Source organism: Stigmatopora nigra, chromosome 1 (genome assembly GCF_051989575.1).
Source record: "Stigmatopora nigra isolate UIUO_SnigA chromosome 1, RoL_Snig_1.1, whole genome shotgun sequence".
Lineage (NCBI taxonomy): Eukaryota > Metazoa > Chordata > Actinopteri > Syngnathiformes > Syngnathidae > Stigmatopora > Stigmatopora nigra.
The window spans coordinates 6,487,334-6,509,971 of record NC_135508.1 but is presented as its reverse complement, the minus strand read 5'-3'; the positions used below and the strand labels follow the sequence as shown (position 1 = coordinate 6,509,971).

The 22,638-nt window shown below is 39.3% G+C and overlaps 1 protein-coding gene across 5 annotated transcripts in view; it reads right to left on the bottom strand.

Annotated features, from left to right (window-relative positions):
* Positions 1-22,638, bottom strand: part of prdm16 (PR domain containing 16) — a 172,714-nt gene that overhangs the window by 65,761 nt on the left and 84,315 nt on the right. For all 5 annotated transcript variants that reach the window (XM_077719043.1, XM_077719025.1, XM_077719034.1 and 2 more), the window contains exon 3: positions 13,728-13,775. In XM_077719043.1, the coding sequence (XP_077575169.1) occupies positions 13,728-13,775 (48 nt within the window). The remainder of the gene's footprint in view (positions 1-13,727; positions 13,776-22,638) is intronic.

The following is a 22,638-nucleotide window of genomic DNA, read 5'->3' as shown; positions in this document are numbered from 1 at the left end:
GACAAAACTGATGAATTAACTTCACTAATAATTATCTATGCACTTTGGTCGTGATTCAGTGGGCATATATACAGACTAATAGTTACGTTTATGGTTTTCTTTTCCATCAAAAAAAATATTTTGTAATATCCATTTGTGTATACGTGTGTTCGAGTGCGTGAGTGTACGTACCGTATTTTCACGACTATAAGGCACACCACATTATAAGGCGCACTCTCAATGAATGACATTTTTTCCATATATAAGGCGCACTGTATTATGAGGCGCACTGTCAGTCTATTTTGGAGAAAATGTAAGACTTTTAAGTGCGCCTTATAGTCGTGAAAATACGGTAATTGCTATTGACTTCCAGGTATGAAGCACTCACTACACAGTCACCTCTAAAACCAGCCATTGTTGATGTTTTGGATTTTTTTTGTATAAAATCTTGCAGTGGGGGAGGAGCTATATGATGGAAGATTTTGTAAACTAAGATGGCATCTGCATATTTAACAGTATTAGTTCGGTTCAGGAGTTTGTGTTTTTTTAATATCCTACATTGGTGGTTTTTCGTTTTTGGTTTTTTTCCATATATAAGGCGCACTGGATTATAAGGCGCACTGTCTATTTTGAAGAAAATTTAAGACTTTTAAGTGCGCCTTATAGTCGTGAAAATACGGTACGTGTGTTTGTGTAAATGGACGACACTTTGATAAATGGCCAGTTTATGGTGCTGTCACACAGAGGATGTCTATGGGGAAATAGTCAGCCACAATCACTACTACGTGTGTGTGTTTAGGTGTGTGTGTAGAGCTGGGGGTAGGGTGTAAGATGCTCTGGTCATCTGATTGCAAAGCTGCAGTCTGGTGCATGATTAATCAAACTGATTGGATGGGGCAAATATGGTTTGTGATAGCACAAAGAGGGAGAGGGTCAAAGAGAGGAATTGATTGCTCTGTTGCATGCCAAGAGGTGTGTGGGTGTGTTTGGAGTACTCTACGCGCAAAAAGGCTCATGTGTGAAGGTAGTGAGTTGTGTATAAAATGAAGCTGCTGCGTATTTGAGGTGCAGGGGTCAAATAAATGGACCATGAAAGACCAAAAGTGTTGTGCGGTGGTGCTGACACAGCCACCAACCTGTTAATATCTCACAGGGGTTACACACACACACATATGTGGACATCCAGAAATACGGACAAGGGAACAAATACATCTATCTTAAAGTGGTACACAATGTATTAGTAATTGAGTGGCGCCATTGAAGCTTTGTAATCGCTGACAAATCTTTACATAGCTTTTGTCCTGGAACAAAGGAGTGTGGCCACTATGGTGTCGCTTCTGGGGAGGTTGTAGGTTGCCTTGTAATAGAACAAGAGCCACCTGGTCTGAGATTAACTGACATGTTTAGACTATATTTTAAAATAAACTTTGATCCGTTATTTAAGTGGTGGTAGCCTCGCGTGCAATTGAAATTAAACTTGAGGTACTTTTTATTTTACTTCTAAATTGTTTAACTGGTAATATGATAGTGGAGTTAAAGTACATGCAAGTACTTTTTTATGTATGTGTTCATTCAAATCAGTTTCGGAGCAAGCAGTTATTTAAAGTAAAGTTATTATGTATATAATGCACAAATTCCGGGGGTGCACAGAGTATTATTGTGTTATTTTGTTATATTAGTGCCACTTACTGGTGACATTTTTCCCCAATTAACCAAACCCAATTACCATATTATATATAAAAAGTTGATTAGGACATTTTCAAAAAATACAACCAAATGCAAAGACTGATAGTTATTATAGAAAAACCTTTTTAATGTCATGAATAATAATAATAATACCAATAATAATCGGACATTATTATGATTCATGACAGTAAAATAAAATAGTCAAACTTTTACACAAAACACTGCTTAATTTGTTTACAGAAAATAGCAAAGTCGCATTTTTTTTAAAGTTTGACACTATAGTTATTAACACTTTCATTTATCTTATCCTCACAAGGTTCACAGAGTTGTTCAAGCCTATCCCAGGTAACTATGGGCAGTATGCATGGTAAACTCATAATTGGGTGCCAGCCAAGTGCACACATTATAATTAAAAGATATAAATAGTGCACGTTTTGCTTGCTTTCCAACTACAAAGCCAAGAATCAAAGTCAGTTTCAAGACATGCACCCAACTGTCCTTGTTAGTCATAAACAGTTGGTTATACTCCGTCATTGGGGCACTGAAGAACAGCCACGCATTACTCCATTCAATCCAAAAGACATAAAGATCAAACCCATACAGAATAGGGATCTGTCATTTTCTTGTCTCTCCCTCTATGATAGTTCCCATTAAGTCAGTTCCACTCTTTGACCCTGTAGGCAGGTGCTACTGTAATTAGCCATTATTTGACTATCCAAAGTCAGCAGTTGATTAAATGGACCCTGAGCGGCGTGCCGAGCACTTTCCCTCTGAGTCAAGCCCCATAATTTCAAAAGCTTCTTGCGACCTGCTGAGCGCCTTTCAGGTCTGCGAGACGCCGCTTCCGACTGCTTCTAAGAGTCTGTTGCCGGCGGTAATCAAAACTGCTAATCTTACGGTAGAGAAAGGGGGAGGGAAGGGGATGGTGGGCGAAAGAAAGGCATGAAATCCAAGCAATGAGACTTCCATTAAAAAAAGTATTCTTAGGTGCTGAGGTGGTCAGCAAGTGGTGAAAAATGCTGCCTTCATAGAAAAATTGAATGGCATCTCTTTCGTGATTAACTTGTTACCTCTAAGTCCATGTTATTGCTAATTAATTTACCTGTTATTTTAGACATATTGACAGCAGTTGCCTGCCAAGAAGTCAGGGTTGTCGGGCAGGTATGCCCATTAGCTGGGGATCTAAAATCAGGCACACAATGGCGCATGAGGAGGGGGTAGCATGGGTGGAAGCAAATAACACCATGCAAAAAAATGTTTCCCTTGAAAATGATTAGATTTTAATCCTCTTGGACAGTAATTAAACAAATGCTTTCATTATTTTTTAAAATATTTTTTGTTAAAACTGGATAATCTGCATTTGTACTCAGCTTTTAAAATAGTTTATTTGTGAATCTGAAAGATAAAGCATTTCATTTAATAAGAGAAACAATCTTTTTTTTTAAATATTGAAATATAAAAACTATACCATTCAAATAATGTATACAATCCTATTTGTAATCACTGTTTTTAAATGTATGGGGACAATTTTTATAGGGATGGATATATTTTTTTGTGGATCCAGATAAATGTTCATTTTTCTTAAGTTTGGTTTTATATTTTAAAGAACAGAAATCTATTTTTTTTCTTACAGTATTTCATTGTTGCAGCCTGGTGGAATTAATATTTAAATTTTATTTCAAAAGACTCAAAATCATTCAAAAATAATTTCCCCACAAAAAAGGCATATGATAAAGTTGTCATTCCACTTGGTTTTTGAGTGTGAATTTTTTTTCATCTTTTTAACAACAAAATCTCTTTTCATTTAGCAACACTATTATTATCCAACTAAATATTTGACTAGATAAAGATTTTTATTAGAATAAATCACATTATATACACATGTATATACACAATTCCCAGAAGAGAACTGAGCTGATAGGGGGGGGGGGGGGAATAATCACTTAGAGTTCCTGGTTAATGTTGTGAAAAATTCTCCCTGGGGAAGAAGCCTTTGTGAAAATATGAGCTTCTCCATCTGAAATGTCACAGTCGAGATTAGAGTAAAGTCTATCCCTATGGCATATGAAAATGGCTTTTGGCGTTAATGTAGCGAAGTAAAGCCTTACAAACAAAATATGTAAATATATACCAAAAATTTGCCTGGCTCATTACATTTGCTTAGTGAATTTTCCTTTTGTGTCTATTACCTGATTTCAATAGTCTGTTCCGAGGAACAAAAGGCAGATTGCAAGGCAATCCGGGCAATGTCAGGTTGTGTCTACGAAGGCTTGAATGAACACAAAAACGACTTTCTCTCCAGGAACTGCAGTGAACTGTTACCATCACTTTGAATGTAACTAAGTGAATAAAAGGATTATCCACCATGAATTAGAGCTAGGACACACACTCGGTGAGAGCGCGTGTGTGTCGCTGTCATTCTCCCACCTCTCTTGGGATCCCCTACTTGGCCTAATCATTGTTTCTCTACAGATAATTCCCCGTGTCCTCTCCGTTGTCTCTAGGAAGTGCTGTCATGTATGTGTTAATTAGCAACAAGCGGGCTGTGGGTGCTCGTCCTCTAATCACTTAATTACGGGTGACGGCCTCGATGCTTGTTTACTCAATTAGCCGTCCATTTTAATCACCAATTTGGAAGCCAGTCAACTGTCTTCCTTAGCTCAGGGAAAGATGTTTCCTTGTGTGTGATGTGTTTTTTGCAAAGTAGATGACAATTCTTAAGGCACTTTTCAGAAGAAAACCAAATAGGGTCAATAGGAAGGGAAAAAACTATGTATTCCACTCTAAAAAGGTGAATAACTACAAGTGAATGTTATACAGTGTTCCCTCGCTACTTCGCGGTTCAGCCACCGCGGATTCAGAGCTTCGCGTTTTTTTGGGGGGGGGGGGGATACAAATATTACATTGAGACAACATATTTTACAGTTTTTTTTGTTATAACATGAATTTCACTCTCTCTACCCGTATTCTATATGGTGTACTGTATACAGGGGGGGGGGGTTAAAAAAATTAAATTAAATTCAAATTAAGCATTTTTGAAGGGGCATCCCTACTTTGCGTAAATTCACTTATTGCGAGTGGTATTGGTCCCCATTAACCGCGATAACCGAGGGAACACTGTACATTGAACCCAAGCTTTTTTCTTAGGTCTGATTTTTTATTAGTATTGCCCTGAAAGTACCAAAAAACTGCATGGGATCTATAAAGTTAATCTATAAAGCACTTTTTAGGGTATGTTAAGGCAGGAGAATGCTGACAAACATGCCACCATTCTCTTCTGTGAGTACTAGGTGCGAGACCACATGCTTCAGATTACTGTTGGTCTCATTTCCCGCAGATGTAGTCATTAATGATCACGTCTATGCCATAAAAAGAAAGAAAGTGACATCTCATGGTGAGCAAGATTGATGGTTGCTTTAAAATAGAGGCGTCCAAGGCAGTCGCTATTGTCCACCCCCCCAACACACGCACACACATGCACCTCCTTCATGTGGATTAGGGCCAGCCGTTTATTTAACAGTTCATTTGAGCAAAGAGGCGAGCAAGGTGAATATGATGGTGGGGGGGCTGGGGGTAGTTGGCAGGGCGTCTGTGCTATGGCATGGTGGGACGTCCCTTTGCAGGATAGTGCCAGGCTGCGCTGCGGGGAGACGAGACAGGGCCTCCCTAGTGGACTAATGCGCTGTAATGAAGATTAAGACTTAGTCAAAGAGTGTAGTGTTCAGTGGCGATTGGAGGGATGGATTGGAGGGGGTCAAAGCTGAAGCAGGGAGAGGGAAATGAGGAGAAACTAAAAGGAAAAGACAGGGGGACATTTTTCTTTTTTTTAAATATAAGAACGTCTTTAAATCCAAGCAGTTATTACAAAGATAGATCCATGAATCTTTTATCGTTGTAATCAGATTATTTTGATGGCATGGACCACATTTGCTTTATATGTGGAGGTACTCGGACATTTGGTCGCCGGATGTTTGGTCGCCGGACGTTTGGTCACCGCGTCCGGGCGACCAAACGTTCGGGCGACCAAAGGTCCGGGCGACCACACGTCCGGGCGACCAAACGTCCGGCCGACCAAACGTCCGGCCGACCAAACGTCCGGCCGACCAAACGTCCGGCCGACCAAACGTCCGGCCGACCAAACGTCCGGCCGACCCAACGTCCGGCCGACCAAACGTCCGGCCGACCAAACGTCCGGCCGACCAAACGTCCGGCCGACCAAACGCCCGGGCGACCAAACGTCCGGGCGACCAAACGTCCGGGCGACCAAACGTCCGGCCGACCAAACGTCCGGCCGACCAAACGTCCGGCCGACCAAACGTCCGGCCGACCAAACGCCCGGGCGACCAAACGTCCGGGCGACCAAACGTCCGGGCGACCAAACGTCCGGGCGACCAAACATCCGGGCGACCAAACATCCGGGCGACCAAACATCCGGGCGATCAAACATCCGGGCGACCAAACATCCGGGCGACCAAACATCCGGGCGACCAAACGTAAGGGCGACCAAAAGTCCAGGCGACCAAACGTAAGGGCGACCAAAAGTCCAGGCGACCAAACGTCCGGTCGACCAAACGTCCGGTCGACCAAACGTCCGGTCGACCAAACGTCCGGTCGACCAAACGTCCGGTCAGGATACGTGGATCTTGTTATGATGCGGCATTATGTGTGCTGGGGCTTTTTTTACATGACATCTTTCAGCAATCACGTCATTCATTTCCAGTGTCCACACATTTTGATTTTATGTGACACTCTTGCTTGTGTGTTCAGAACAGGGCAGTCTCAACACACATGCCATGGTTCACTTAGCACTCTGTGGCTAAAAGCTCCCTAAAGAGCTGTTAGGGTCAGACCCGCCATGGCTCATCCTTCACTTGCATCCCTCTGCTTTACTTTTAAATGCTTTTTTTTGTCAGTGCAAATGTTACATACTTCTGGCAGTTAAAACATGGAAGCATCAGTTTGGATGGATTCTGATGGATGGGTAGGTGGGCGGGAGGAGAAAGGGTGACTTTTTTTCACATGACCTTGTGTTGACGGGGCCACCCTGGCTGTCTCTCACCCCAGACAGAGCGTGTCTGTAACTGAGCTGCCAGTTCTTGCCTCTCTTGGGCATTCTGGCATTTCTCCCCATTAAATTCCCCCCACTTCCACTCTCCTGTCTATGGCTGTCTCTTGTCCTCTGTAAGATTTCATCCCTTACTCACTTTCGTTGTCCATCTACAAGTGTTTATCTATCAAACATAAGATATGTATGACTACATCCATTTTACATAACCATCCACTGCCATTATATGACTCTGAGGGAGCTAATGTGCAAAAAATGACAACTAACAAACAAACAAACAGAGAGAATCTAATGTCAATGATACTGGCCTATAGGCAAGTAACTTCAAAATAAATCCCCCCCTCCTTGTAGAGGTGGTCTTTTAAACACACCCAGACGTTCTCACACTCTGATGAACCTTTTATCTCCCTTGTGTGACGTGGAAATATTTTTGACATGCAAGGCCACACAACTCTGTGTTCTCCGCCTTGACGCGGCCTCCTGGTCTCCATGGCAACGCCTCGTGGGTCATCAAGTTATACCACCAAGGCTTGACCGAGGCCTGCCTTCTGTATTCACTCTGTCTGCATTAATGGACTCACCGCTGCCTTGACAGACAGAGCAGAATGTGCACTGGTACTTGTGCGCATGCAGTGTCAATACACTGATAAATGATTATTAAAAACTTGACAAAATACTACAGTAAAGTTTGTTCTTGTGGGAAACAGAGTATGTAATGAAGTACTTTATAATGTTTCATGTGAAGTTGTTTCCAGCAGCAGGTGCAAACATGTACGATGCCCATGAAGGCATATTTTTGGGTAAATAACAGATTTTCTAATAAATACAACGTTTTTGATGCTGCCTACAATATGTAAAACGTCCATCAATCATTCTCTTGTCTGTCCTGTTTGTGCCCGGTAGAGGCAATCTGGTGTCTATTCCAGATGGCTTAGAGAAAGGGTGTCACACTGGTTTAGATTTTATTTTTTATGAATGGATTTAATGAACTGGATTAAAAGCCCTTAATATTCCGTTTGTATACATCTAAAACAATGTTTATTTCGCTTTTTTTAAATATATTTCGAGATTTTACAAAATGATTTTTGAACTAAAAACAAAGTAAATATGGATTTAAAAAAGCAATTATTGATTTAAAAGGGGGAAATCAGGAAATTTATTATTCATCTTAATTCGATTCTAAAACAGAAAGTCGGCACTCATGGTTTACTTTCACAGGCCACACAAAATGATGCGGTGGGCCAGATTTGGCCCACGGGCCGCCACTTTGACACCGGGCGTTCATAGAAAAAAGTGGGGTAGGATCTATACTGATCACAAGCAAAATGCATATAAAAAATAATGCTAAACACTATTAGTAATAATAGCAAAAATCATAGTCTGATAATTCTACAAAAAGTGTGTTTGCATCCTACATAAAATGTTGAAAATCAACAATATATTGTAATTATATATTGTTCTCTTTCATTTTGCTTTGGTTCATATTTTATAAGTAGAAGTTTTGGAAGAAGTAAGTAGCATTTTTTTCTTTCCTGATAAGTTTGTGCCCAATAAATTAAACCTTATAAAATTGAAAATGAAATCTCAATTTTTCTCCTTTGCTATTATATCCCACCCTCATATACACACACATACTGCCTTTTCATGGATAATGAGAATCCCAAATAAAAGTATAACAATAAAAGTTTCAAACAAGGCAGAATTTATGACCATTTAAATTACCATTCCAATTTTACTCCTCTTTCATTTCTATAGCACCTTTCAAATAAATCAAGACTTTGACTACCCCTTCAAAAAATCCAGAATATCAGCCAACAGTACTCGAGGTTGCCCACAGACTCATTAAAAAAATACTCCGACATGAGTATTGCAAACTGGAGAGACACTTCTGACGAGAAAGTGCTGAAACACGAAGGCCGTATATTTTGCCTTTCCAACGTGGGATAAACAAGGCATATGCGTAACACATTTTTCCCTACCCACTACTATCAAAACCATTTTAATTAATGTATATTATTTTTTTTACTTCACTTATACACACCGAAAATGACACTCACATATACAAGTGAGCATTCCTCAAGTTAAGATGGGCTCAACCTCATTTGTGTATGATCAAGACAGTGTTAGTAGGCAAGACTATGCTTTGAAAGATTATCCTGTCCCATGAATCAAGCATTCCTTAACATCCAGGATTTTAAACATGTGAGCACAATCTCAGAATAGCTGTCCACCTGTGTGTGTGTGTGCGTGTGTGTGCGTGTGTGTGTGTGTGTGTGTGTGTGTGTAGGTATACGTGTGTGTTTTGGGGGTTGCAGCTTATGCAGCCATATAAAAACATGTCACTCAGACACCATTAAAAAGTAACCCTGCCCAGCGGAAGAAAGAGAGACATATCATCATTAAGTCATCTTCGGGTAAAGTGAAAAACCACAAATATTATTTCTACCTCCCAAACCCATAAAATACGTTCTTTTCATTGGTTTGATTACCAAAATCGGACAACGGTTACTATAATGATCCATTTCTAACTAACACCCCATAACACTACTTTACGAACACCCACCTAGTTACAATTCATAAATACCCACCACATACACTTGCCTACAAGTTAAAGTACCTATTAACCAAAAATGGTAAGCATCTCCACATTGAAATATAAGTTATTTTTACCTAATTTTACAGATAAGAACATTACATGGCTTGTTTTCTCCTACTTACTATCGAGCTATCAAATTGACAACATAATTAGTGAATGCAAAATAGTTAATAAGTTAAAAAAGACATTTTTAATTTGGCTTTTGGGTTTTTTTTGCAGATTTTTTGGGCCCAAGGCATCCAAATGGCAAACCCTGAGCATTTTCCACCAAACACAAACACATATGCACATAGAGAAATATATACTCTTCTAACCACAGGGCATTTGACACTCAGCATTATGAAAAATGATTTGCTCCCGTGGCACACTGGGGTGGCAGTGATTATAATATCCAGATAATCATTGGAGGAAAGAAAGAAAGAAATTATAATTATCAATCAATCATGAGCCTATTTTGTCGGGGACGAAAGGGAGATTGAGATGGTGCTGGCGGGAGGTAAACTATGGCCTGAAGCTATAGATCATTTTTTGTGACCCATGAGCCTCCTTGTGTCCAAATATTGGCCCTCATAAATTTCGGGTCAATTAGCAAGTCGGTTTATAATGTCCCTTCTCCAGCTTTTTGTGAAGAACAAAGAAAAAAAACTGTTTAAAATGCAAGTGTGCAAGCCGACCCCAATGTGATAGTCTTTCAACAAAGAGTGAGGTTCTTTCCAAAACCCTGTCATGAGCCAATTCAGCACCTACAACACATTAAAATACATTTGATTACCCGATTCCAATCTAGAAAGAGCCAATAACGTTGAGTAATAATTTACTCTGAGAGCCTGCCCATCAGATAATCTATCACCGTATTTTCACGACTATAAGGAGCACTTAAAAATCTTAAATTTTCTCCAAAATAGACAGTGCGCCTTATAATCCAGTGCGCCTTATATATGGAAAAAAACAAAAAACAAAAACGAAAAACCACCACTGTCGGATATTAAAAAAACACAAACGCCTAAACTGAAACAATACTGTTAAATATGCAGATGCCATCTTAGTTTACAAAATCTTCCATCATATAGCTCCAACCCCCACTGCAAGATTTTATACAAAAAAATCCAAAACATCAACAATGGCTGGCTCTAGAGGGGACTGTGTAGTGATTGCTTCATACCTGGAAGTCAATAGCAATTAACGTATTTTCACGACTATAAGGCGTACTTAAAAGTCTTACATTTTCTCCAAAATAGACAGTGCGCCTTATAATGCGGTGCGCCTTATAGTCGTGAAAATACCGTAATTACTGTCTGGTGAAGACCATCAGGTTCTTGTGAAGACAAGCATCGTTACAAATAATTGGCCAAGAATGACAGAATTCCTGAATATCTTAATGACATTTAATTTTAGTGGCTAACCTCTCGCGAATAGCATTACAAAGCGAATAAATGTAAGAGCGCAAGGAACAGAACTTAGCAAGAGAAATCAAGAAAAGAGTTGAGAGAAAGATAGTAGCCTTCAGGTGGGGGGCGGGGGGGGGATGATCGTCTTGGGAAAAAAGCAATCAGTGCTCATTGATTTTCTCTACTGCCTGAAAGGAGGGTGTCTATCTGGAAGTCATTATCTGCCATCTGATCTGTGCAAGTGTTTACACACATCAGGTTGGACAGCGGTGCTCTTCTGAAGATGAGGATTAGCACAGAGACACACACAAAGCATAGACTGTCTTCATCACCCGCCCCCATCTTTATATCACCTTTAAATCCAGGGACTTTCAAAAAGAAACAGCCTTTCTCTGACACCCTATTAACTTCTACACACTTGGCTATGCGTGCTAGGTAGAATACATGTAAGCTGGGCCTTGAAAGCTAAACAGATGGATAGTCAGGTTTTGTGTTGAAGGGCCAGACCAAATCAAACAATCTCTGATACTTTCCCAAATGCCCTCTGATAGCCATCTATAGCTTAAACAACATGGTTCTGTATACAGAATGAGGCAGAGTGTCAAGGAATGAGTAAGGGATGATTAAGATAAGTAGAGAGGGGATTCAGATTGTAGATCTATTTATTTTCCGTCTGCGAGCAGATGGGATGATGCGTGTTTTCTCACGTGTGTTCGTAGTACAGCTCCATATATATTGAGAGAATGTGAGGAAATAAGAATTCAAAAGTTTGTTTTGTTTTGTTTTCATTACCGTATTTTCAAGACTATAAGGCGCACTTCAAAGTCTTAAATTTTCTCCAAAATAGACAGTGCGCCTTATAATCCAGTGCGCCTTGTATATGGAAAAAATAGAAAACCAAAAACCACCACTGTCGGATATTAAAAAAACACAAACGCCTGAACTGAAACAATACTGTTAAATATGCAAATACCATCTTAGTTTACAACATCTTCCATCATATAGCTCCTCCCCCAATGCAAGATTTGATACAAAAAATCCAAAACATCAACAATGGCTGGCTCTAGAGGTGACTGTGTAGTGAGTGCTTCATATCTGGAAGCCAATAGCAATTAACGTATTTTCACGCCTATAAGGCACGCTTAAAAGTCTTACATTTCCTCCAAAATAGACAGTGCACCTTATAATACAGTGCGCCTTAAATATGGAAAAATGTCATTCGTTGAGGGTGCGCCTTATAATGCGGTGCGCCTTATAGTCGTGAAAATACGGTAATTTAAATGTGCAATTGCATACCTTTTTGTAATAGTTAGGAGCCATGCAAAAAATTATTTATTCCAGCACGTGAACTTAATCCACATTTCTGGTTTAATCAAGCATAGCGCTGTGGAAGGAGCAGTCGGTGTTTATGAGTATATGCGTGTGGGTGGGAGTGTGTGTGTGTGTGTGTGTGTGAGTGTGTGTGTATGTGTGACTTGTGGATGAATGAGTCATCTCATGAGAAATGGCTCATGCACAATTTCCTTCATATTCATAACAGGCATGTGGCCTGCTGCCACCCGGAGAGTGTCCGCCGCAATTGACACTCTGAATAATGAGCTCTAAAAAGAGAGAGAGAGCGCGTGTTTAGTATTTTACATTTGACCAGTAATTGTACAGTTTTGCTGTATTTAAAATAGCCAGTGTGTTGTTATTTGGCATTCAAGGGAACATTCATTCATTTTCTGAACCATTTATCCTCACAATAGTCACAGGGGGGGGTGCTGGAGCCTGTGCCAGAAAACTACAGGCAGAGACACCCTGATTTGGTGGACAGCCAATCACAGGGCACAAGGAGACGGACAACTATACATATTCACACTCAACTTGAGGCAATTTAGAATGTCTAACTAGCCTACCATGCAAATTTATGGAATGTGAGAAGGGTACCCAGAGAAATCCCACACAAGCACAGGGAGAACATGCAATGACCGACCTGGGATTGAACCCTCAACCTCAAAACTATAAGGCCGACACGCTAACCACTCTACTGCCGGGGCACCTCTAGGTAACATAGTTTCTCCCACTTGCATTAAAGTAGGAAAAAGAAGGATCTTAAGCAGCTTATCGTTCGGTCTTAAAACAAGTTCTGGGAAAACAACAAGATTACAATACATAATTCTGTCAGTGATTTGCATACCTTACTGCTTGGGACAAAAACAAAATACATTTAAATACATTTGCCAGACTTTGGGGCAGTCCTCTGTTTGCGCCCTACAACTAACCAACAACCACATTATAGTGTTGTCCACCTTATGGCTGAGGTCAGGTGGATGGGCTCCAGCACCCTGAAACCCTGACAAGGATAAGCATTGTTGAAAATTGATCAATTGATATATAAATACAAGATTCGAGTAAAGATTGACTACCTTTGGTAAGGTTTCACAAGAGAATAGTGGATTTTATAAAAGTCAGAAGACTGAAAAGTAGTACAAATGTAATATACTGTATTTTATTTTCTGCAATCCAATCTAAATCCTTACTATTTTAAAAAATATTCATTTTTTCCACTTTAAAAGTGGTGAAATTGCAAAAAAAATTGAACAGGCACTCGTTTACATGTATGTATTTTGATTTTTTTGAATTCGTAGTATGGCTCAAAAGAAATAAAATTGGAAAATATGAATTGTTTGTGGCTCTCTTGGTTAAAAAGGTACATATCAAATGTACAAGAATGAATGGTTGGAAATTATAGACAAATCCCAGTAGAAAATGTTGTAATATACCTATAATTGTTCCGACAGAATGTAAAAAGTACAATGCCATTCAGATTCTTCCTATGGAATGACACCATTTATCCAAACAGTACTGAATAGATACTTTGTTTGTATTGTATAGTATAGGTCAGTATGTTTTTCTGGTGTTGCACTGACAATTTGCTCAACAGCACACACAATGTACATTGTGCAGCTACCTTTTGTGACACAAAAAACAACAGAAAGCTGCTGGGCTAGTAAATAAAAACAGGTCCTACCTTTTTGACACAGCTGTCAGGCAAGGACTCTTCATGGTCATTCATCATCTGGAAAAAAAATATGATTGTGAAGACAAAACTGAAATGATTTAAGTACACAAAAGAGCTTTGTTGTGCAGACATTGGTCAGAACGACAGGAGCACAGGGTGTATAGTACATGGTTCATACGCTTTGGGCAACAAATGTGACCACAGGGATATAATAATGGACTGAGAGGTCAACAAAACACACATACACACACACAGAAGCAAGTGTTACGCCATACACACCCTTCTTGATGAATGAATACCCCACAGATTTGACGTTAATTCTACGCTTCAGCGTTGCAGGAAATTTAGCTAAGACTGTGTGTTTGTGTGTGCGTATAATTAAGCCTTCAAGCAATATTTACTGGGGGCAGATAGGTAGTAGAATGCCCCCAGTGTCTGCCACAGGAAATGAGAGCATGATGAATTGATTTTGCTTCTTTGCTGCAATGATAAGAAGGTACTTCCTATTAAATACTAAACCAGCATCTCCTTTGCTGTCCTCTTCCTTTTGACACCCAATAATAGCATGTGATGGTATAAGACAGGGGTAGGCAAATATTTTCGGCCCGGGGGCCACATTGACTTTAAAAATTTGACAGACGGGGTCAGCACAAGATACGATACATATAAAAAAGTGCATCCGTTAACAGTACATATGAAACATTAACAGAAAAAAAGGACTAAAGTATTAACATACTCAACACTCATCATTAAAGTAAAAAGTACAACGTAAAGTAAAAAGAAATGTATTAAGAAATATTAAAATGTAATTTAAAAAAAGATAGAGGGGCTGTAAAACACAGATGGGCCGGGTCAGCACAAGATTCGATACATATAAAAAAGTGCATCCGTTAACAGTATATAAGAAACATAAACAGAAAAAAAGGACTCAAGTATTAACATACTCATACAAAGTAAAGTAAAATAGAATGTATTAAGTAAAGTAAAATAGAATGTATTAAGGAATATTAAAATGTCATTTTAAAAAAAGATAGAAAGGCTGTAAAACACGGAAAAACTAATAAAAGTGGACAGAGCTACTGCCACTAGCTTCCGCGTGGCGGCGCCATCTTGGGGAAAAAACATTTTGGACAACGTCGGCGGGCCGGATTCAAGAACCTAACAAGCCGTAAGTGGCCCGCGGGCCGTAGTTTTGGTCTAAGAGGAGGCCCCGACTGTTTCCTGAGTACTTTTAGATGACTTTTCGGGGGGAATTTGGGAGTATAAAATGCTGAAGTGCAGACACAAGGCAAGGTCACCTCCCTTTTCCTGCTTCTCCTTGCCCTTTTGACAGTTGTTGTGCTGTTTGGCTACTTAGAGTCGAGTAAATGGGAAAAGTTTGTGGTGCACTTGGAATTAGCAAAGGGCTTTTCATTTACTCTATCTGTTACAGAATCTGCTGTGGACCCTGTGACGAAACTCTTGCTATACAAGCTACTTCTTTCATGCAACATTGTCCCAAAATTCACAGCAAATGATGGATGATGGCATACTTTTATGTCGTAAATCATGCAATTTGCTCATATAGGTGCTCTTAGAAGAAAGTTTTGAGCTAAAAGCATCACTTGTGCGCCTATAAAATAAACACAATTTGTTCAAATGCTTGCTTAGTATCTGTTGATCAAGTTTTGGAGTACAGTATATACTTTTGAAGTAGAAAAGTTATTGCCCCAAAGTCTTATAAAAACAAAATACTAACAAGACAATGCCCAGTGGGACTAAATAGGATTAACAAGACCTTTCTATGTAATATTTCCTTTACCATAAAATTTTAATTACATTGCAATTTCCTTTCAAATACCATGTTTAATACATATAGTACGTAAAAGCTGGCACATAATAGGTATATATAAAATGCAAACATACAGACGGACAGGAACAGCAACAGAACCTTGCCATTCAAAATAAATACATATTAATTAAAGAGGGAAAATGTGATTGGCCGCTGACGAGTGCTGCTTTGATTTATTGCACATGTCATTTTAAAGTGACTTTTTGCTCTGGCTCAGTGAGACAAGTCCAAATAGAGTCTAGCTTATGTTGAGAAGGATAGATTTTCCACTACATAGACAGAACTAAAATGTCCATTTGTTCTGTATCTAGCCTACTGAGCGCTGACATGTCAATATGTCTCACGGAGAAGAGAAAACATTGCAACGAGGGTAATTAGAAAGTGCGTGTATGTGTGTAACTCTCATTCCAACCCACATGACCTCAACCAAAAACAAATCCAGTTATGGCTTGATGAAAGTGCAGCCACCTGCACAACCATTTCGCTCATTAGCGGTATGCATCAATGTGTGTGTTTATGTATCTCGCCATATCCGTGCCAATTGCTTTCACACCAGGCAGGAGTGAGACCAACTCCTTCCCATTATTAAAGTTTCAATGCACAGTTTTTGTTATTGGACAGAGTCAGGAGTCTTTCAACACCACTTTACCACCATTCGTATTGACATGCCACGAAGAGCAAGCACACAAAAAGAAAACATTGCACCGAGAGGGAAGTGCAAAGTGACTGAGAACCTTTGTTTGTATGAGACATGTCACAGTTTAAATCACTTGGTGGAACTAAATGGCGCAAAAACCATCACTCCCAAAGCTAAATTAATTTTGAAAAGACAGCAGAAATATAAAAATATACCGCGCAAGAGCGCACCACATTATAAGGCGCACCCTCAATGAATGACATTTTGTCCATATATAAGGCGCACAGTATTACGAAGCGCACTGTATTATAAGGCGCACTGTATTACAAGGCGCACTGTATTATAAGGCGCACTGTATTATAAGGCGCACTTAGTCGTGAAAATACGGTAATTGCTATTGACTTCCAGGCATGAAGCACACTCACTACACATTCACCTCTAGAGCCAGCCATGGTTGATGTTTTGGATTTTTTTTGTATAAAATCTTGCAGTGGGGGAGGAGCTATATGATGGAAGATTTTGTAAACTAAGATTGCATCTGCATATTTAACAGTATTGTTCCAGTTCAGGCATTTGTGTTTTTTTTAATATCCGACAGTGGTGGTTTTTCGTTTTTGTTATTCTGTTTTTTCCATGTATAAGGTGCACTGGATTATAAGGCGCACTGTCTATTTTGGAGAAAGTTTAAGACTTTTAAGTGTGCCTTATAGTCGTGAAAATACGGTAATATGGGAGGTTTTTTTGGTGTATAGCACATTAAGCAAATGGTGTGATTTGTATGAGAATAAAAAAAAAATCAAGGCTTGCAAGAACAGACTAAGATAGAATAATCTATTTATACAAGTTTAGAGACATGAAGCCAATGTTAACAGCTTGTATGGCAACTGAAGCAGGAGGAGTTTGCTCATCACCATCCTCAGAGGACAATTGGAGGTTTGCGCCATAGGAAAATGTTACCTCTGTGTTGCCAAGAACAATTCTCTTTGACTCTGAATAATAAGAAGCAATGCAGCAGCACGGCCCAATAGATGGCTCTAAATGTCGCAAAAACCACAAGTTTCCAAAAGAACCATCGGCAAACAAACCTCAGGGATTTCTTTTTTAAAACCACGGCCCTGTCGGATACAGCCACAGTAAAAAAGCCACAAATTGAAAGTTCTGCTCAGATTTATTGGGATTTTTGCAGCTTCGTGGCACCAAAACTGGACGTTATTTTGGTGGATAGATTATTGATCTTTAGGATGGAGCAATGGGGGGAAAAACAAGGTTCAAATCTGTTGTACTAAATCCTACAATACCATTTCGTCAAATGCTTTGATGGAAAAATCAGCAAGGTTAAGATTAATTAATTTGGATGCAGGAATAGAAAAGGGACAGGGTAACAAATTAGCAGGAATTGAATAAATAAAGTCACATAAAATGGACCTGAATGCTCTGTTGTATACACAGTATTTAAAATGGAAAAATAGAGCAAAAAGAGCACTCTTAACCCACTCTATCACTCGTTCATTATGTTTTCAATGAAATATAAAAATGCCAGAATCTTCAGCTCCCATTTTGATTTTTTATTTTTTTTATACTTATAACAAAAAATTAAACTTTGAAAGTTTACCTTAATTTTGTCCTGAATTCTGACCAACAGGATACTGTCAGTTTAAACTAAAATATCAAGGTTAAATTGCTGAAAAAAAGTCAAATTTCTGGCTAATTTCCACTCCTTTTTTAAATTAAAGTTGATTGAAAGAATTATTCAATTTTATTAAAAAAACACACCCAGTCTCTGTTGACTATCCCCTATAAATTGAAACCGATCAAATTAATAAAACCCCTAAAAAAAATAGGGAACGTCATTGAAAAGTGTTTAAACTCAATGAAAGAACCCAACGTTCCCAAAAAAGGGAATAGCGTAAAGAGTATGAAGTAAGAAGTTTCTTTCTCACAGCTCTATTGCTATCATTTTAAAACCCTAGATAACAAAACCATTTACACTTTCCTGCAACAATCAGTTCATGCCTGTTTGAATAAAGATACACCATGAATGCAGTCTGCTTTTTAACAAAAGTCCGTCTTGGGGCCCTTTCACTGGCTTTGCTCCTATGAAACAGTATAAAATTGGACTATTTTGGGACTTCCCAAAGATAGGAGCCTTGACAGCTGACCCAAAACAAGACCAGAGCTATATGACCTCTTAAGAACATGCCTCAACAATGAGGTTGCCCACAAAGCTTAAGTGGTGAGGCAAGGGAGTAGGAAACAAGGCCAAAATGGTTACTTCTAAATAGCAGGAAGCTGGGCGTCCATCAGATAGAAAATATTTCTGACGACTTTAATAAGTGGAGAACTAGAGGTGTGCTGGCCAAGGCAAACACAGGAGAGTACTGATAGGAAACATTCTTTCTCCAGCTCCCCCTCTTTGTTCGTCTTGGTTGATCGAGGACGCCATTCCAAGTAATCTATTTGATTCATGATCATCATGTCCACTTTTCCGTGAAGCTAAATTGGAGACAATTATACGCAGAACATTAGCAAAGCCAATAGTACCAGCGTTACAGCTACAAAAAGAAACATGTGGGATCCGATTAGCTTGACACTAATCGCGTAAGGCTAAAGCTAACTGCCGCCCAACCCAATATCTTGATGGGGCTATACAGGGAGCGGCTTGTGACGGAACAGCGGTGAGATAGAGTTTAGTGCACAAAGGTTAGATTTGGAAGGCAAACACGCTAAAGCTTTGTGTGATTGTTGAAAAGTCACGGCCACTTGACTAATACAAATGTGTGGTATTTACAGAACGAGCCATGACCCCGCATAGCCCGATGAGCCTTTGTGTAGTTTATAAAGAAATCCCAAAGTCGAATTTTGCTGCCAGAGCTTTCAATGACCCTGGATGGCCATGACTCATCATTTCAAAACTATTTAATGATTCATAGTTCTTGCTTTAACATGAAGATCCTTTATAGATCAAATATTTGTATTCCTACGCCTGACACTTAAAGTCTTTGAAGACGTTTTTTCTTAATCGTTTTTAACAGAATTGGTATAACAAAGTTTGTGAATCAAGCAAACTGACTAAGAAAGATGACAGGAGTGAAAAGAGAGAAAATGATTTAAAAGGCCTATACTTTTAATGTTACCTTGTATGATCATTAATCATCTCACGTCCAAAGACGTTCATCCTTTTAAAGGCCTTCTGCCACAGAAATTCGTATCGATAGAGCTGTACAGATAAATTATCCGCTTGGCCTCCACTTTATTGATAACTCATTTGAGCAGATGATCAGTAATAATCATAAGTGAATGTGTGTGCTGATAAATCTTATACTCGGAAACATAATGACAGTCGAAGGGTTAAGGACCAATAAATAACTTAGCTTTTTGTTCTAAAAGGATTGGCTGAAAAGTATCAAGAAAGGCTGTGACGCAACCTTCAGATAATGATATATCACATTGTCTCGTCATTTTGACAAAGAATTGCAGTAGATCGATAAGTAGCAGTATGATGAAATATAACAGTCGGGAATATAACGATCTTTTTTTTCTCTCCCAATGACATGTTATAGGAGAAAGATTTAGGGTCCTGACTTCAGGGCATTCAGATCGAAACAAAGGTCACGCTACTTCATTTCACATCCTATGACAGCAAGAGAAACATTATATATGACTGTTTGCATTGCGTAGTGCCGATAATGGCCTTTTCAGATCAGCAGTTCCATATGACAATTATCATATTGTAGATAAAAATGGATGTATAGATTTTCACATTGACTGTGACAGACCAACTAAGGCTCTATAAACGTACTCAAGTCAAGTGAGTGTTCCACTACACAATCAGTGACAGGGTTCAAAGATGAAGTGTAGGGATGTCTGTAGTTCAAGAGCGGTGATGCAGAATATCAACAAAATAGGATGAGCATGATGGTTGAGAAGACCAAACACATTGTTGTTACTTTTTTAGACTAATGGAGTAATATTCCCTAAGCAAACATATATCTAGGCAAATGTTAGGGAGGTAAAACAAGGTACAATTGCAACAGTAGTTTATAAACGCTCCCTCCCGTCTACATACTCAAAAGTGGCCATTTACAGACTTGCAGATCACTGGCCTTTCTTCATTCTCTCAATTGCTTTCTGTACAAGTGTGGCCAGCTTGTTTATAAGGAAGACGTCGAGCTTAGATGTTAGGTCATCAACAGGACAGAGGTGAATGGCATAGTGTGTACTGGGGAAAAGGTAAACAGTGCTGTGTGTTCATAAGACAGTCTTTGTTCAACTGCTGGTCTGTGATTTTAAGTCGCTTAGTTTATTGCACAAATACACGAACACACTCTGCTTCATATGTTTCATTAAGTGTGACAAACAACTTACTCACATGAACGAGACAGTAAATACTGCTTCTGACAGACATGACACTATCCTTGAGTATATCCTCGTTGCCTACTAACGGTTTCAATCTCATGATTTGATACATTTTCTTTACAATTAAAATACAAATAAAAAATGAAGGTAAAGAACATTTGCTTTTTTTCCTGCAGAACACACCCATCAGCCTTTCCCTTCTTTGGACTGTCTATATATGTGCCTTTACTATTACTCAAAAAAGATTTATCACTAGGGGAGCTGTCTCCAAGTCCATAAGATCAACCCATCGCCTCCATAATAAACGTCAAGCTGATTTATGTAGCTAATGAAATTGATTACGTTGGCTACAATTTGCAGCACTTTGTGTTCTGAAGCGGGCATGAAAGATGCGTTAAAGGGTTCTATGAGGATGCCGACTAGAAAAAAACTATGTGACATACAGCAGTTTGGCCTTGAAAACTCTTGAAAGAAGATATACGCGAGTACTCCCTCATACAAAGGGCATTGTTTATGTTTGATAATCAAATAAAATGAGCTGAATTCGAAGAGTTGTTAACTGATCCGCTCAAGAATGACAAGATAACGTTTGGGAATAATGAAGATTCAAAACTTGGACTTTGATGTAGAAAACGATGGAGAGAAAATGTCCTACAATGGAACTCAAAGTTATATCACCTAAAGCAAAAATCATACATGCAAATCATTGAAGAAAACAGGTGAACAAGACATATCTCTTCAGTTGACCTTCGGGCTCATCACAAATGACTTTATTAGCTTGGCCATATATCGTGAAGGCCATTTACAACGCTATTAGTGAGAAGGAGGGACTATCTCTCTTACGAAGATTGATGTTGCCCGTCTTATCAAACCCTTTTTTTTATTATCAGCAAAAGCCTTCAATAGAGATACATTGGAGTCATTTTTACAGATATCACATAATCAAAGTCATCAGCAGAAACGGATGTTCAAAGCTTTTATCATTTAAACTGAAATGATAGGGGATTTCTCTTAACATTGTCATCCTCTTCACCAATTGGAAAACAGGTGTTCAAAGAGCACTAAGATGATTTGGTTATTGTCTCTGGACCCTGGTTTATAGCTGTCTGTCTGGCTAGTGCATGATGATGACTGATGACTTTATTGGGGGGAGTTGTATGGTGACAATTTGGAACTGGGACTTTCCATTAGTCATCCAACTGGAGCAATCACAATGGAAAATGTTTGTGAGCACTCTTGACCTTTTTGGTCGTCATTTTCAATGTCAAAGATAGAGATATGGTTGATCTTTGGACACTAACCCCACACCTTTGTCAACTTTGATTAGAAAATAAACATTGAGACAAAACCAAATAGTATGAAAAGGAAATAAATTATTATTCTTTTCCCTCTCTTTGACCACTTGAGAAGTAATAGATGACTTAGGGAGAAAGTTATTGGACAAAGGGGGGTTTTGAGTGGTGAGCTTGCTCAGAGGAAACATATCTGTCCTTGGGCTAAGGGACAGAACACAGTGCTGCCTTTATTCAGCGTCTCGACCCTGTCGTTAAGGAACGATGACACACTCCTCCAGGTCCACATTAATCTTTAACAGTATGATTTCTAAAATAACACCGAGTGTTTTCCCGAAGGCATGCCACGAAAGAAGGGCCCGTTCAATCCTCCGTGCTAACACAGTTGCAAACCAGAAGGTGGTGGAAATCCAATCAACAACTTGCCCATTGACGAATGACCGGCAATAGACAATTACGCTAACTAACAAAAGATGCTAAATACTGTTGACCTGATGCAGTCACCCTGACAGTGGCAGCTCCAGTGGCTCCCAAACACCACACATTAGTGTTGTTAACAGTGTTATCACAGGGTTGCTCTGGGCCAGATAAAGCCTGTTGCCGCTGATGGGCCTTCTGTGATTTGAGAGGTTGGCTGCAGATACATGAATAGAAGAAGTGGTGTCAGTCAGCCTGCCTCTGCTCAGGGACTGTGCTCAGGGACTGTAGAGATATAGAGGCTGAAATAACAATGTTATGTAGACAACTATGTGTGTTTAACAGCAGAAAAAGTACAGTGCTTCTAACGCTGTTTGGGTTCTAGGG